Raw genomic sequence first — 16052 nt, 5'->3', positions numbered from 1 at the left:
AATTTTATTTTACATTTAAAAAGTTAAGTCTGCTCATATGAACAGAAACTTTCTGCTTAGGGTGATTTCCATGTCACTGGATTGGCTTATAACAAACATGGTGCCAAGAAATGTTCAGAGCAAGAAATGTTCAGAACAAGATGTCTATTTTTAAATGGGTTAGGCCCGATCCCACAGGTAAACACATATTATAATATACAGATGATAATATTGTAGAATTATACCTGAAGCCTGTATAATTTTATTAACCAATGTCACCTCAATAAACTCAATAAAAAAGAAAAAAAACAAGTTCCAGAAATTAATGATAAAAATTGATTTTAATTTACATTTAAAAAGCTAAGTCTGTGCATATGAACAGAAACTTTCTACTTAGGGTGGTTTCCATGTCACTGGATTGGCTTATAACAAACATGGTGCCAAGAAATGTTCAGAACAAGATGTCTATTTTTAAATGGGAAAAAGAGAAAGATGATACATGGAAGGAAGAAAGGAAAGAAGGAAGGAAGGAAGGAAGGAAGGAAGGAAGGAAGGAAGGAAGGAAGGAAGGGAGGGAGGAAGGGAGGAAGGAGAGAGAGAGAGAGAGGGAGAGAGAGAGAGAGAGAGAGAGAGAGAGAGAGGGAAAGAGAGAGAGAGAGAGTCTAGATGGGGCACTTTTTTTGTAAATTTTAAATTTAGGATTAACCAGCATTTTTCTGATTTGACCAAAAGATTGATCTAATAATTTTTTCTCTTTTACTTAAACAGTGCTCAAATTTATAGATAGATATTTTCTGCAAGTGCAGTGCAAATTATCCTAGACATATTAAAGCAATTAGATGACTGAATTTCACTTTCTGTGAGTGGATCCTGGGGTCTGGGGAGAGGGGTACCGAAGCTGCTGCCCTTTTCAAATAATTCACAAATGTGCTAATTATGTGTCAGATTTGAAAGCTGAGGCATTGTGACCTTCAAGCCAACAAAAGACCTTTTCAAGTAAGCCATTCCATGTACATTAATAAAGTGAACAATGCCCTTCCACACTTAAATAATGTATGGCTGTTATTTCATTATATGTAAATGGAAAGCAAGGAGTGGTTTCACTGTTGACATATTAAAAGAAATGCTATTGAAAACAAAGGCTATAAATCCGTTTTCATAACATTGGTGATATTCTTCAACTAGTCATCCGAAGATATGTTCCTTGTTTACCGATATGCTCCCATTGCATGCATTTCATGTGTGGTTTCTCCACAACTAAACGTATTTTGGATTTGAGCAATAAAAACTGCAATGTACTGAAGTATATAATGCTAGAAACTGATTGTTGGAAAAGCAAACTCTTTGCAGTGATGAAGACAATGGTGCATTTTGTAGGTTGGGGAAACACTACCCCTCTCCACAAATAATCACCTGCTACCAAGAGGAACGGTGAATAACTGAGGCTCAAAGGAAGGGAAAAGAATCCCATGCTCTTTCTTGTGGCTCTTTCTTTTTTAAAAAATATTTTTATTGATTTCTTGCCCTAACCGGTTTGGCTTAGCGGATAGAGCGTCGGCCTTCGGACTCAAAGGTCCCAGGTTCGATTCCGGTCAAGGGCATGTACCTTGGTTGCAGGCACATCTCCAGTGGGGAGCGTGGAGGAGGCAGCTGATCAATGTTTCTCTCTCATTGATGTTTCTAACTCTCTCTCCCTCTCCCTTCCTCTCTGTATAAAATCAATAAAATATATTTAAAAATATCTTTATTGATTTCAGAGAGGAAGGAAGAGGGAGAGAGAGATAGAAACATCAATGATGAGAGAGAATCACTGATCGGCTGCCTCCTGCACGCCCCCCACTGGGGATTGAGCCCACAACCCAGGCATGTGCCCTTGACGGTAATTGAACCTGGGACCCTTCAGTCTGCAGGCCGATGCTCTATCCACCAAGCCAAATGGACTAGGGCTCATGTGGCTCTTTCATGGTGTAAAGAAAGTAGTGGTGAATATTGGACTTAGGTAATGGACATAAAGGTACTTATTTGAGAGAGCAGCGTCTTCACTGGGAGAGCATAAGTTTCAAAAGCAATAACGTATAAAGGAATTTTAGTGTCACTAATGCTTGGATCAAATGAACTTCTGGGATGCCAAACAGTGCCCACGTGGTTGTAGTAGAAAATCAAGAACAGGAAGAAGAATTTAATTATCTTGTATTTGTCCATCTTTGTAGTATAGTTTATGCTGAATAAAACATGAATAAAGATACAGTCATTCTTAATGCAACTTAAGTAGACATAGAAATCTCTGGGAAATAATAAACTAATTACAAACTTAAAATAAACCACAATCATATGAGATTCCAAGAACTTATTAGCATTCAATCCATAGATAGAAATTTTTTCAGCCCCATAGGAAACCATAATACTTAGCATCTTATTGTGAATTAGATTTTGATACCAAGAGACTATACAGGGTTTACTGATTCACTCACTAGTTATTTCTTTTGTTTTAAATAATTTTATAGGGACCTTTGTTGTTATTTGTTGTAATAGATTTTCAGGATACTTTCATAAAACAGATACCATGGACATTTGTGAGAATGCTAATGTTTGTTACTGAGACTTTCAATGTATGGGTACATGTGCTTACTTGTCTAAGAAAACAAATGTTTCTGTATTTTCTTGATAATCTGAAATAATTTTCAATATTTTGGATTGTATTTAAGGTGGCAAATCTTGCTTGTTCCATGTCAACAAATGAAGATGGAATTAAAATTGTCAAAATTGCAGCCAACCACTTGGAAACTTTGTGTCCACAGGTATGACTACGTTACTGTCTCTTTCACTAAACTAGCTGTAAGAATTATCTACAATGCTTCAGACTTTTATACACATGGAACGATATTTAAATATTTATTTTAAACACAGAAGATAACTTGTCGTAAGGTCACGGTTCATTCTTTACTAATCACCTAGTTCTTTACTGAGCACATGGTTCTCATAACATTCCCTAAGGCCCATATCAGAATCTTGTGAGAGAAAGGTATAGCTTGAATCAAAGCAGTGTTTTGTTCAACAGATTTCATGTCTTCATCATTATTTATTTTGAAACCTCCAACAGAATGAAAGGAATGACATTTTTGCCACTTTTATCAAATGAAGGCATGGGTTTGAAAAAAGCCAATAATTGTTTTCCTGTCTACAATTCAGGAGTTTTTGAAATCTGAAGAGCAATACATTTTTAGGGAATTATTTTTAGATGACTAGTAATCCTGAAGCCATGGATCAAGATGGGCATAAGGGCAATCTTAATCATGTTGTCTTAGAATAAGCTCTGTATTCTGTTCCACTACTCTAATTCTTTATCCTTGCAACAGTATTGCAATGTCTTAATTATGGTTTTATACTAATCTTATCTTTTATGCAAGTTGGTTCACTTTGTTTTGTTTTTTCTTTAAATTACTGTTGTTCTTATTTTGCTCTTTCATATAATTTTTAGTTCCATGAAAATACATGTTAGAATATTTATTGAAATTGCAAAAAATATTTTAAATTGTTTTAGATATTCAGTATCCTTTAAGATATTGAATCTTTTCATTAATAAACATGTTTTATGTATCTCCATAATCAGATCTTTTTTAATGTTTCTCAGTGATTCCTTAGTTTTTTATCATTTATTACAATAAATTACATGGCTACATGCTGAAAGCTTCAAAATTTTTCTCTCTAGGCTAACCCACTTCCCTAATGACCAGACCTTAATGTCTAGTTTTCCCCTTGACATTTCCACTTTGATATCTAGAGGACAATTAAAACTTGAAATAGCCAAAATGGAATTCTGGTTGTTCCATCCCTATCTCATTCTGTTGCTGCTTCTGTCTTCCCGATTTTACTAATGGCATGGCCATTCATCTGGTTGCTTGGGGGAAAAAACCTGGAGATTTTCTTTATTCAGTCAGTAAGTGGTTATTGAACATATAGCCTGTGGTAAGCACTGTTTATGCATCTGGGGAAAAATAGTAAAGAAAACAAGCAAAAGTCCTTGCTCTTGTGAAGCTTATATTCTAACTAGAAGCTCAGTGCATGGATTTGTGCACAGGTGGGGTCCCTTGGCCTGGCCTGCAGGGATCGGGCCAAAACTGGCTAACATCTCTTGAGGGGTCCCGGATTAGGAGAGGGCGGTTCTTGGGTGACACACCCCAGAATTGGGCTCCCTCCTCTCTGGTTCCGGGTGCGTCACCTGAGAACCGCAGCTGCCAAGTCACTGCAGCTCAGAGCTCCTGCGTGGAGCGTCTGCCCCCTGCTGGTCAGTGCGCGTCATAGTTACCGGTCAGATGGTTGAACAGTCGGATGGTTGCTTAGGCTTTTATGATATCTAATGGCTAATTTTTTCTATCTAATCCATTAACAAGTCCTATAAATTTTACCAAAAATATTTATCTTGAATTTATGTATTTTTGTCCATCTTATCTGTCAACACCTTAGCCTATACCACCATCATCTCTATCTTGGGCAACAGAACTGTCATCCTATATGGCATCCATGTTTGTACTAATGTCTCTCTAATCTACTTTCTATATAAAAGTCAAATTATAAATATATTTATCCCAGTGATTGCTTTTCTTAGCTATTTATAGTAAAATGCAACCATTTTTATGGCTTAATCAGACTATTTTTAAAAAAATATGTTTTTATTGATTTCAGAGAGAGGAAGGGTGAGGGAGAGAGGGATAGAAACATCAATGATGAGAGAACTATTGATCAGCCGCCTCCTGCACGCCCCCTACTGGGGGTTGAGCCCTCAACCTGGTCATGTACCCTGACTGGGAAATGAACTATGACCTCCTAGGTTCACAGGTCAATGCTCAACCACTGTGCCATACCAACTGGGCTTACTCAGACTCTTATGATCTTCCTATTGTCTAACTTCCAGCCCCATCCAATATTATTTTCCTTTTTAATCCTCAGATCTCTGTGCACTGGCCTTTGTTTCTAGAACACAGTAAGCTCCTTTGCACCTGAGGGAGTTTGCAGTTGGCCGTTTCCCAGTGCTCTTTTCCCATATGGCCGTGTAGACAGCAACTGTTATGTTCAATTTGTGAGGACTCGCTCAAATATCATCTCCTCAGAGATCAATCCCTTAAATCACTCCTGCAGTTCTATCATATCATGTTGCCATATTTATTTCTTTTAGAGTCTATCACAACCTCAAATTATATTTTATATTATCTTGTTACTTTTATTGTATATTTTCACACTGAAAAATAAACTTCATGATGGCAATGATTTAGTCTTCCTCATTCACTGCTTATAACCAACTGCACCTAGCAAAAATGCAGCATTTTCTTGTCCTATATATGTGAATGATCAGGATTTTAGAATAATAAATCATTCTATTCATAGAGGACAGTAAGGTTTTCGCCAACATCTTGATGACACTTTTTCTAACATGGCATGTCTTCTTTTTGACAACATAAAAAATACAGTATAATTATTGAATTGTAACTAATGAAAAAAATCCTTTAAATAGCTGATTAATATATAGTTGCTAGTGAGGCCTCTCTTGGTGAGCTGAAATTATTTCCTTTTGACCTAGCTCATTTCAGTGTTTTCCTAGTGATTTGGATAAAATTATAGGATAATACTGTTAAAACTTTAGTTAAAAATAAGAGGATAAAGGAAACATATTAGCTGAAAGAACCCAGTCACAAAGAATTTGGGTATTCTAGAATATAGACTAAATCTAAATATCCAGATGAAATATACTAAGTATAATAATTAAACCATATATACTGAGCACTCTAAAACAAACTGCAAAGATAGAGAATGGAAGAAATACAGCTTAGCAAAAATTTACCCTCCAGAAAACCTGCAGGTTTTAGTTGATAGTAATCTCAATGTGAATCAACAGTATAATACTAGTAGCCTGGTGCACAAAATTCGTGCACATTAAAAGCTAAATATCCAGATGAAATATAATAAGTATAATATTTAAACCATATATACTGAGCACTCTAAAACAAACTGCAAAGATGGAGAATGGAAGAAATACAGCTTAGCAAAAATTTACCCTCCATGAAACCTGCAGATTTTAGTTGAGAGCAATCTCAATGTGAATCAACAGTATAATATAGCTATCAGAAAAAAAACCCCACTAATATGATTTAAATTTCTTCATCAAAGAATAAGTTCTAAAACTTATTTTCAATCTTCTATATACTTAAAAATTATTTTAAACACTGTATAATTTTTATACAGCACATCATGAATTTCAGAATTAGTATGTCTGGAGTACAACCCAGTGTGTGTGTGTGTGTGTGTGTGTGTGTGTGAGTATGTGTGTGTGTTCCACTTTTGCAAAATATAGTATATTGAAATAAAGTATGCACATACATTTAGATTTACTAATTCCACTTTCTTCAATTTATGATACAGATATACATGCACATATGCACACCAGTGTGTAAGCAAGGTTTTTATGCAGCTCTATCTGTAATGACAAAAGCTAAAGCCACCTAAATGTCTGTTGGTAGTAAATTGGTATGTTTTAGTATGGAAGATATCCAAGAAGATTGAAAAAGGCAAATTTCAGATGAATATGTATAATATGCCATATATTTTGGAAAAGAGGAGATAGATAGAACCATATGTTTTTGAAGAGCATAGAAAAGTTTTTAAAAGGTCCTGGTGAGAGTTTTAAAAGAAGTTACTTCCAGGAAGTAAGATTAGGGACAAAGAACAAGTAGGAATACTTTTACATTTCGCTTTATTTCTTTTAGTACCCTTAATTTTACTAGAAATAGATACTTCATTAATTTCTGAACAAAACCCAACCTATTAAAACAATTATAGATTGATTCTGGAGTGAATAAAGTTGAGAAAACAGGGTCGGGAGGAGCTTATAGGGTGGCATATAATTCTTATTTGTTAAATATGGTTGAGTTCACCTAAGTCTCAGTGAATTGGATCATTCTGGTTCTTACTGTGCCTAATGGACTACAACTACAATGCTTTGCCCAGTTACAGATGTCACACTTCAAAATAGAATTGTCACTTGGAGCATTGGGGCAGAGGATATCGGAAATAGTGACATGACTTGAAGCTATGTCATATGAAAAATTTATAAAAGCAACAGGGAATTTTTAGCCAGGAAAAGGTAAGACTTGGAGAAACATAATCACTGTCGGCAAATCTTGAAAGGGCTATGATGTGAAAGACTTCATTCTGAGGGCCCCGAGGGACAGGACTACAACCTCTAAGCAGAAGCTAAGAGGACAGGTACACATTTCATCTCAATATAGAATTAGTTTCTAATGGAAGTATGTATACTGGAAGGAAGTGAGTTTGTTGAGAAGAAAGGATTTGTGATTTCTCCATGCCACAGACATCTAAACACAAGGAGGGTGATGATGAGATCAAGCTTCTCATCATAAGAAAAAATATGTAACTATGGGAGGTGACAAATATTAACTAGACTTACTGTGGTGATCATTTCTCAATATACACAAATACAATCATTGTGGTGTACACCTGAAACTAATATGTTTTGTGTCAATTATATCTCAATTAAAAAATCATTATGCTCAGAGAATTAAGATAATGGAATTGTGAAAAAAGCTCAAAATATGATTTTAAAAAGGCAAAACATTATAGAAATATAATAGCTCTTAGAAACTAAAAGAAAGTGAGAGCAGAAATTAACACTCAACAGAAGAATTCAAAATAAGTTGCGGAAATCTTTAGGTTATAGATAACAAAATGGAGAGAAAAGATAAGGACATGAGAGAACCAGGTCAGGAAGCCCAATATCTGAAAACTAGGAATGCCAGAAAGAGAAAAAGAACAAATCACCCACAAAATTCAAGAATTATTCAAGAAAACGTCCCTAAACTGATAGACAAAAGTATTCAAGTTGAAAGGAGCCACAGAGTACCAAGTACAACAGATGAACACAGAACCACATCCAGCTACATATATTTCAGAACACTGGGGACAAGCTCCCCTAGAGGGGAAACAGGTTCTGTAGAGAGAATTAGGAATTTGAATGTTTTTGAAGTTCTCTGCCGCAATATTGAATTTTAGAATCAAAGGAGCAAGACTTTAAAAAGGATTTTTGCCAGATATAGATGCCTATACCTAGTGAGACTATTATTATGAGTGAACTATTTTTTTTTAATCTATTTTATTGATTTTTTACAGAGAGGAAGGGAGAGAGATAGAGAGTTAGAAACATCGATGAGAGAGAAACATCGATCAGCTGCCTCCTGTACATCCCCCACTGGGGATGTGCCCGCAACCCAGGTACATGCCCTTGACCGGAATCGAACCTTCAGTCCGCAGGCCTACGCTCTATCCACTGAGCCAAACCGGTTCCGGCTTCATATTATTTCTTTACTTGGCAAAATAAAAATCTTCAAAACTTATCTCAGTCAATTTTCTTTTCCCTTTTTCTTCTTCTTTCAAAATAATTGTGGCCTGAAAATTTCATAAAATTAAAAGCACTACCCTAGGGGGACTCAACTGTATGTCAGCAGCATCACATGGGAATCATTCTGTAGCTTTACAGTGATTATGATGCTCAGCTTGTGAAATAGGGAGAAATTCCCAGTGCACTTGGCATGGAGATGACATGTCCAGAGTACCATGCTGGTACTTAAAACTAGCCTCCTATATTTGGTTAAAAATTAATTATCTCACCCCTAATGCCTTGGCAGGGCCAGACCAAATAATTATATGGCCCTCGGGCCAGATGTTCCCCACCCCTGGATAGTGAAACTCCTACCTAATCACTGGATGTATTTAATTAAACAAAAGCCAAATAGGCTGTGCCTTGTCGAAGATGTTAGAAGAATTTTATTATTGGGTGGTAGAGGTATTAGGTGGTCTTACGTGTCTTTCTGTAAATACAATTTTAATCGATAGAAATCATGCTGAGACCTAGGTTATTTCCCACTGGTCAATACACTTACACTCAACTAGGCAGACTCTCTCAAAGTGCTTAACTTTTTCAAAAGCTTGTCAAGTTTTCTAATCGCTGTCACACTTTCTTCAATAGCTAATAGAGTTTTATTATGAATTCTGTTTATCTCTCTTATCAAATGGTGTTCAATGACCTGACAGCGCTGAAACATCTTGCAGAGGCATCTAGTTTATTTCCAGTGATGTGCTTGGCAATATATTTTTTATAAATTGCTTATTGGGAATCTATACTTAACTTTCTAAAAGGGTTATATATTGGGTGTGTTGAAAAGTAGGGAGGAAAGTCAAGGTTACCCCAGATATAGAAGCTTGTGAAATTTTAGAAAAAACAAATCAAAACAATGAAGTACCAGGGGGAGCATGTGCATCTGTATTCATATTTGAACATGGAACAAGATAACCTCCTTGAGCGTAGGGATTTTTTATTCATTGCTATATTCTAAGAGAATTCCTGATAGACAGTAGGTACTCAGTACTAGGTGAGGCAAAGTAGGATTATAGCTTTCAGTATGCATAACATAGTTTATTCTTTTTAAAAAAATATTTTATTGATTTTTTACAGAGAGGAAGGGATAGAGAGTTAGAAACATCGATGAGAGAGAAACATTGATCAGCTGCCTCCTGCACACCCCCTACTGGGGATGTGCCCGCAACCAAGGTACATGCCCTTGACCGGAATCAAACCTGGGACCCTTCAGTCTGCAAGCTGATGCTCTATCCACTGAGCCAAACCGGTTAGGGCGAGTTTATTCTTTTATTATTATGTATTAATTGTTTTCTATACAAACAACTGTAAACCTACTTTTGCCACACCCGGTATTTCTGGAGTGAATGAGGATCTCAGCGTGAACCGATTTTGCGTTGTAGACACTGGCAGGTAGATGCTGAGAGCCAGCGTGATTCCTCATCCTCCTTTGTTCTTTGGGGGATGTAGGAACTCCCAGTTTCTAACCAAGTGATAAAAAGTCTCAGTATGACACTTTGTCAGCTTGAAGTACAAGTCACGTGAAGTGACTGGCATTATCTCCCTCTGCATGGACAGGATTGTTTTGTTTTAACAGCAGCTTCTTCTGATGAACTTACGATGTGTTCCTGTGTGTAGTACACACTTCAGGAAGGGCAATGGGCTCTTTCAAATGGAAAAACGTGTCCTGATTTGTATGGGTTTTTTGTCTGTAGGTTTTCGTGATCAAGCAGCTGTCATATCTATGAATTGAAAGCATTTAATTTTCTAAGTGTCACGCTCCAGGGAAGCAAATATGCGTTCTTTCATCTTCTGTAGACCATAATGATGGGTGTTTAGTTTGCAAATCAACAATATAGGACTCAAATAATCAATCTGAAATCATCATCTTCTTCAAGAATCTCTGGGTGTACCTATGAGAGTTGTGACAGGCTTTTTATACCTAATTTATACTCTAAGGTTTTGGAAAAGTCATGTAAGACAATAACAGGGCCAAAATGAAGTGATCCTTTTTTTAAAAAAAAGCTGATTGTGATTGACCGGCTGATCCTCGAGACTGTCTTCTGTGGTTGGCAAACCGTGGCTCGGAAGCCACATGCAGCTCTTTGGCCCCTTCTGTGTGGCTCTTCCACAAAATACCACATGCGGGCACGCACGTACAGTGCGATTGAAACTTCGTGGCCCATGTGCAGAAGTCAGTATTTTGTGGAAGAGCCGGTATTTTGTGGAAGAGCCACACTGAAGGGGCCAAAGAGCCGCATGTGGCTCGCGAGCCACTGTTTGCCGAGCCGCAGTTTGCCGACCACTGCTAGGTGATTTAAGACCAGAAGCCTGGGCTCAGTCTCTTTCTTGTGGTGCCGTTGTATTTACGAGGGGAGGCAGCACTTGACTGCAGCTATGAACACGGTTGCTTTCTGAGCCTGAAATTAAGTTCTGTGTTATTCTGCTGTCATTATTCTGTATTCTTCTTCAATTAAACAGCCAGCCACACCCATCCACTCACTCCCAGGAGCATTTCATCCAGCGATAGTTGCTGAGCACTTACTGGGAGTCTCCATGAAGTCAGGGTGAGCCAAGGGCAGGAAGAACGGATTCATGGGGTACCCCTGGGAGCACTTCTGAGGAATAAAATGTGGTTTTAACCAAGAGGGGCTTTACCTAAGAAATTCTGATGTGGTGTGTCTTGGAAGAAGAAACAGAAGGATGGGAAAGAAGGGTATAATATTTATACCCTTAAATATTAGTGGGGACATAGAGACCAAAAATTAGATAATGACTTAAAAGAAAGCAGATAGAAGTAAATATGATTTAACATGTAGGCTGAGGCAAGAATTCCAACATTGATCACAAACCTGAGAGTTTGTGCCTGAGCCCTTATTTAGTCTCACAGTGCTGACCATCATATTAAGCATCTTAGCAGAAAGGGCCTGTGCCAGCCTTGACAATGTTTGAGTCATAGAAGAAAACAAGGATGGAGCTTCGCTTACATACATTAAGCTCCCAGTGAGAAGGGAACATGTATTATCCAGGTTGAAACCAAGTGGTGTTAGAGAGTAGTAGGTTGAAATGCCACGGGAGTTAGAAAGAGATTCGTGTTAGGAAATTGAGGGAGGGCTCTCTGAAAGGTGACATTTTCTATTGGCCTTAAAGGATAAGCAGGGTTTGGACATTTGGGGAAATATGAAAAGGGCATCTAGGCAGAAGATAAGGGAAAGTATGCAACAGAAATGGAAAAAGTGAGTAATTGAATCTGCCTAACCCACATTGTTTTTTTTGTTTGTTTTGTTTTGTTTTTTTACAGGGGAGCTCCTGGTACTATGGGTAGAACAATTCTTTGTTGTGTGGGATAGTCAGAGTGGTGGGTTCTACATGCCAGAAAATTCAGAATCCAGGGCACTATGTACACAACCACCCCCTCCCCCGCCTGGTCTTGGTGATAACCTCCACACGTTTCCCCTGCCTCCTACGAGATGCTGTCCCCTGGCAGGGCACGCGGTGGAGAAGGGAAGGTTGGATATGTGGTTGAAACACAGATCGAAGGCCTTACTGCCAAGTAAAGGAACTTAGATTTGGAATATGGTGGAGGAGGGCAAGTCACTGTGATAAGCTATGCTTCTGGGGAATTACTCCGGAAATTGTATGTCAATTGAATGAAAAAAGGGACAGGCAGGGCCAGTGAAGAGATTATTTAATATTATATGATAATTAAGAATTCGAATAAGGGATATAGGAATAAAGATGTATAAACAAATGATAAATTGACTTTATAAATTGGCCACATTTGGAAAACAAATTAGACGATGGTAATGATGGAGGGAAAAGAGGATAAATATGAGGGTTTTAGTGTGACACCTGGAGGATAATGGTTCTCTGAGGAGAAATTGGAAATACAATGAAAGAGGGGTTACTTGGGGACAGAAATTAATTTATGTAAAATACTCTCAACATAGGTTGAGATTTTAGCAAACGACACATATAAGAACTTGAGATATCACAGCTGGATATGGTAATGATTTACATGGAGGTTATGGTTAAAAGTGTACATGTAGAGCAAGATTGCTAAAGACTAAGAGAAAATAAAAGGACCAAAAATAGACCCTTAAATAAATAAATAAATAAAAACACATCTAAGAGGAAAGGAAAAGGAACCGGAGAAAAACCGATCATCAAAAGAGGAGGAAAGTGTGGCTGGGTGGAAACCATGCGAGTGGAGTCCATTCAGGAACTGTAAGATCATTGCTCCATAAGAGAGAATGAATGAGGCTGAGCAATTTGTGAGTCAAAATGTTGTTTCTGGTGAGCAGCAAGGTATAATTATGGCATCACAGTTTATATTTTTAGAAGGAAATTTAATACCTGTTTTTGAAATAAAATTATTGTACTTATGCCACAAAATTTCACTCTTGGCCTAATGGAAAACAGCATGAGTTTAATGTCTAACAAAATAAAGTTGTTTTTTTTAAATTCTTGCTCTTTGAAAACTACATTAAAGCCCTGAATCTGATTCTGAACCTGTAAGTACCTTCTGTGCTGGGTACTTGGTAATGTGGGGGTGCAGAAAAAATCACTCTCCTCCCACCTTCTAAGTTCTTCTAGCTGGGTAATCACATTTAACAGAGACAGAGCAACAGGAGAAGATGTCCAAAGTTTATTTTACAGATGAACATGGGGAAGGGGGTGCCAGAAGATATGAGAACCAAGGAAGTATTGGGCAGTTGAAGTTTAAATGCCATTCTGGGGCTGAGACAAGAGGGGTTGGGGGGTGGGGATGGTACCGTTTGTGGTTTGGGATTTCAAAGGGCAGGAAGGCAATTCACATGGCAGTGGAACAGCAAAAGTGTGCTAAAGAAATGTTTGCTGAGCTGTCTTTAACAATGGGACACAGAGAGGACTTTGAACAAATGGGTCTCCCTAGGTTCCTCTGTATCACACACTAGTTTATATTAAACTACAGATACCTGTCATGATACCTTCCTTTCTGGAGCAGGTTCTCTGTCTAAATCCCTTTTAGGTAGTTAGGGAGAGGTCAGAGATTTTTCCGTCTTTTGTTTCCTAAAACCAGCCTAAAATCAATATCCCCAAAGCATACTTTAGGGTGGGAAACTGCTTCCCTTCAGTATCAAACTCCACTGAGGAAGCGATGGCCATCCTCAGGCATCTATGACTTGGCAGGGGCCTTCCCATGATTACCGTATTCAATTTTGTAAAGGCCTTGTGACAAGAATTATTGGTCTAATTGTATATATAAGAAGAAATTCAGATTTGCTCAAGGTTAAGGAATGGAACATAAATCCTATTTAGATACTAACATTCTCCTTGGTTTAAAGAAATTATTTCAATGGTCAGAGTTTTATCTATTTATATTAGTATAATTCTTCAAAGAACATAGACCTTTTCCCCCTTATTTCTCCTTGCTGTGAAAACAGTGATTAAAAAAAAAATCTCCCATAAAGCTTTCTTTTCAACATTGAGTCTGTAATGCTTTTTGACCCTCATTATATTTAGGACTTACTATTCAGAATTCCATGTTCTGGGTCCTTCATAAAGAATAACAACATTACTTAACATTTATGTATCACTTTATTATGTAAATAGGCTTTATAATATATTTAAATTAACACACTCAGTAAGGTTGGAACCCGGAGAGGTTGAATGGCTTCTATAAGATTATACAGCAAACTGAGGGAAGAGACTAGAAAATAATTCTTGCCCTCCAACATCACTCAGTTAATATCTTTGTCTACTTAATTGGATGGAAAAACATTATGGATCAATGTGTTAATCATGTCTTGTTGGTATAATATTTTCAAATATTTAATATTCAAAACTTTTGGTTAAAAACAAAGGGGTCATTTCTATGGGCAGGTAGCTGGGTATAAAAGTGCATATTTAAGATCATAGAGCAATATTTGGTTCCTTAGAACCCATATGTGGATAATGCTGCAAAGAACAATTTGGGTTTAAAATACTGAATTGATTCAGGCTATGTATCCTTATTTTCTTGAAAAATATTTTTATATTAAAACTCTCTACTTAGGATTAATGAAAGTATACTTACTTTTTAAAAGAATTTGTTATCAGAAAAAATATTCTTCAGAACACTGGAACTTTTATCAGATAATAAAATTATGTAACCCTGTAGTTAGAAAATGAAAACACCTATAGCCAGTTTTTAGAGCCTTTCATAGTGGAACATTTGATTTCTATTTAGTCCTTTTTTATCCCCTGCTCAATAACCCTTATAGTATGTTATACGTAATATTGCATTTATCAAGCAGTATCGTTGTATAGATAAAAATAGTTTATGGATAATATACTAGTGAAGTAAATCATTTTAAGGAAAGAGCCTTTGGCCTCCAGATAGGTCTAGTATAGCAATTGGAGAGTAGGGAAGAAAAGTAGGAAGTAACTCCAGGCAGCCTAAGGGAAATGTGTCAGAAACCGAAGGGAATGTCACAGCTCATGAATGCAAAACTGCCTGTCAGCATTCCAGGAAGAACTCATTGCAGTGCTCTTAAGCAAATACTTACATCTATGATCTGAGACAAAAATGCCTGTTGGCCAAGCTTTGCTGATACATTAATAGAGAGATGACAGTCATCTTCCGATTGAAATCTTTAGTACAGTGCCTTGCCGATAAATAATCATTATGATTTCTGTTTCTGCCAGATGTTTCCTATAAATCATGAAATGCAAAAACAAAGATTTGAAAGCCATGCTGAACTAAAGTATGCCTGAGGTGAGGTCATTTGTCAAAACAGAGTTTTCATGAGTAAACAAATAATTACTCGAAAGATCTCATTGGGAGTTATGGAGTTTCTAACTTGCATTGTTTGTAGGTCACTGAACAAGGTTTTTTTTGAGGATCATAGTATTTGACATCTATTCATTTTACAAATATGTATTGAGCACCTGCTTATTTTCTAGGGTCTAAGGATAATAAACCAAAGACAATAGTCAAAGTGCCTATCCTTTGGAGCTTACATTCTATATGAGAGGCAGAGATAATAAATATGGAAATACATAAAAAATAATTTTGGGTGAAACATCTACACTAATAAAAGAGAAACATGGTAATTAGCGTACAACCGCTACACTTCCCATTGGCTAATCAGCATATCCTTATGCAAATTAACTATCAGCCAAGATGGCGGCCGGCAGCCATGCACTGAAGGGAGCAGGGAGGCTTGCTTGCTCCAGGGACTGAGGACTCCAACGTTCCCCGCCTAACTTGCCGGCCTCTCAGCTGCAACTCTAAGCAACTATGTACTATGTTGCAAATAAGAAGCTAAACAAAACCCCAGAAACCAGCCAGACTGAAAGCCAGCCAGACCGCAACATTGTATCGATGTTTTCAGCAGCGAGGCCTCAGAGCTAAAGCTGGCCCAGAATAAAAAAAAAAAGAAAGAAAACAAGGAGCGGTTGGGAGCTTCAGTCACTCGCCACCCGGAAAACAGCCCTCAGCCCCTCACCCAGACTGGCCAGGCACCCCATGGGGACCCCCACCCTGATCCAGGACACCCTTCAGGGCAAACCAGCCAGCCCCTACCCATGCACCAGGCCGATATCCTATATAGTAAAAGGGTAATATGCCTCCCGGCACCGGGATCAGCGTGACAGGGGGCAGCGCCCAAAACCCCTGATCGCCCTG

At 37.6% G+C, this 16052-nt stretch overlaps 1 protein-coding gene across 1 annotated transcript in view; it reads left to right on the top strand.

Moving 5' to 3' along the window:
• The window catches only part of CTNNA3 (catenin (cadherin-associated protein), alpha 3), a 1348181-nt gene that overhangs the window by 848798 nt on the left and 483331 nt on the right, over positions 1-16052 (top strand). Inside the window, exon 10 of the mRNA XM_005876777.2 lies at positions 2685-2777. Coding sequence (XP_005876839.1) covers positions 2685-2777 — 93 coding nt within the window. The remainder of the gene's footprint in view (positions 1-2684; positions 2778-16052) is intronic.

Source organism: Myotis brandtii, unplaced genomic scaffold (genome assembly GCF_000412655.1).
Source record: "Myotis brandtii unplaced genomic scaffold, ASM41265v1 scaffold499, whole genome shotgun sequence".
Taxonomy (NCBI): domain Eukaryota; kingdom Metazoa; phylum Chordata; class Mammalia; order Chiroptera; family Vespertilionidae; genus Myotis; species Myotis brandtii.
This window is presented reverse-complemented; position numbering and strand designations above follow the sequence as displayed.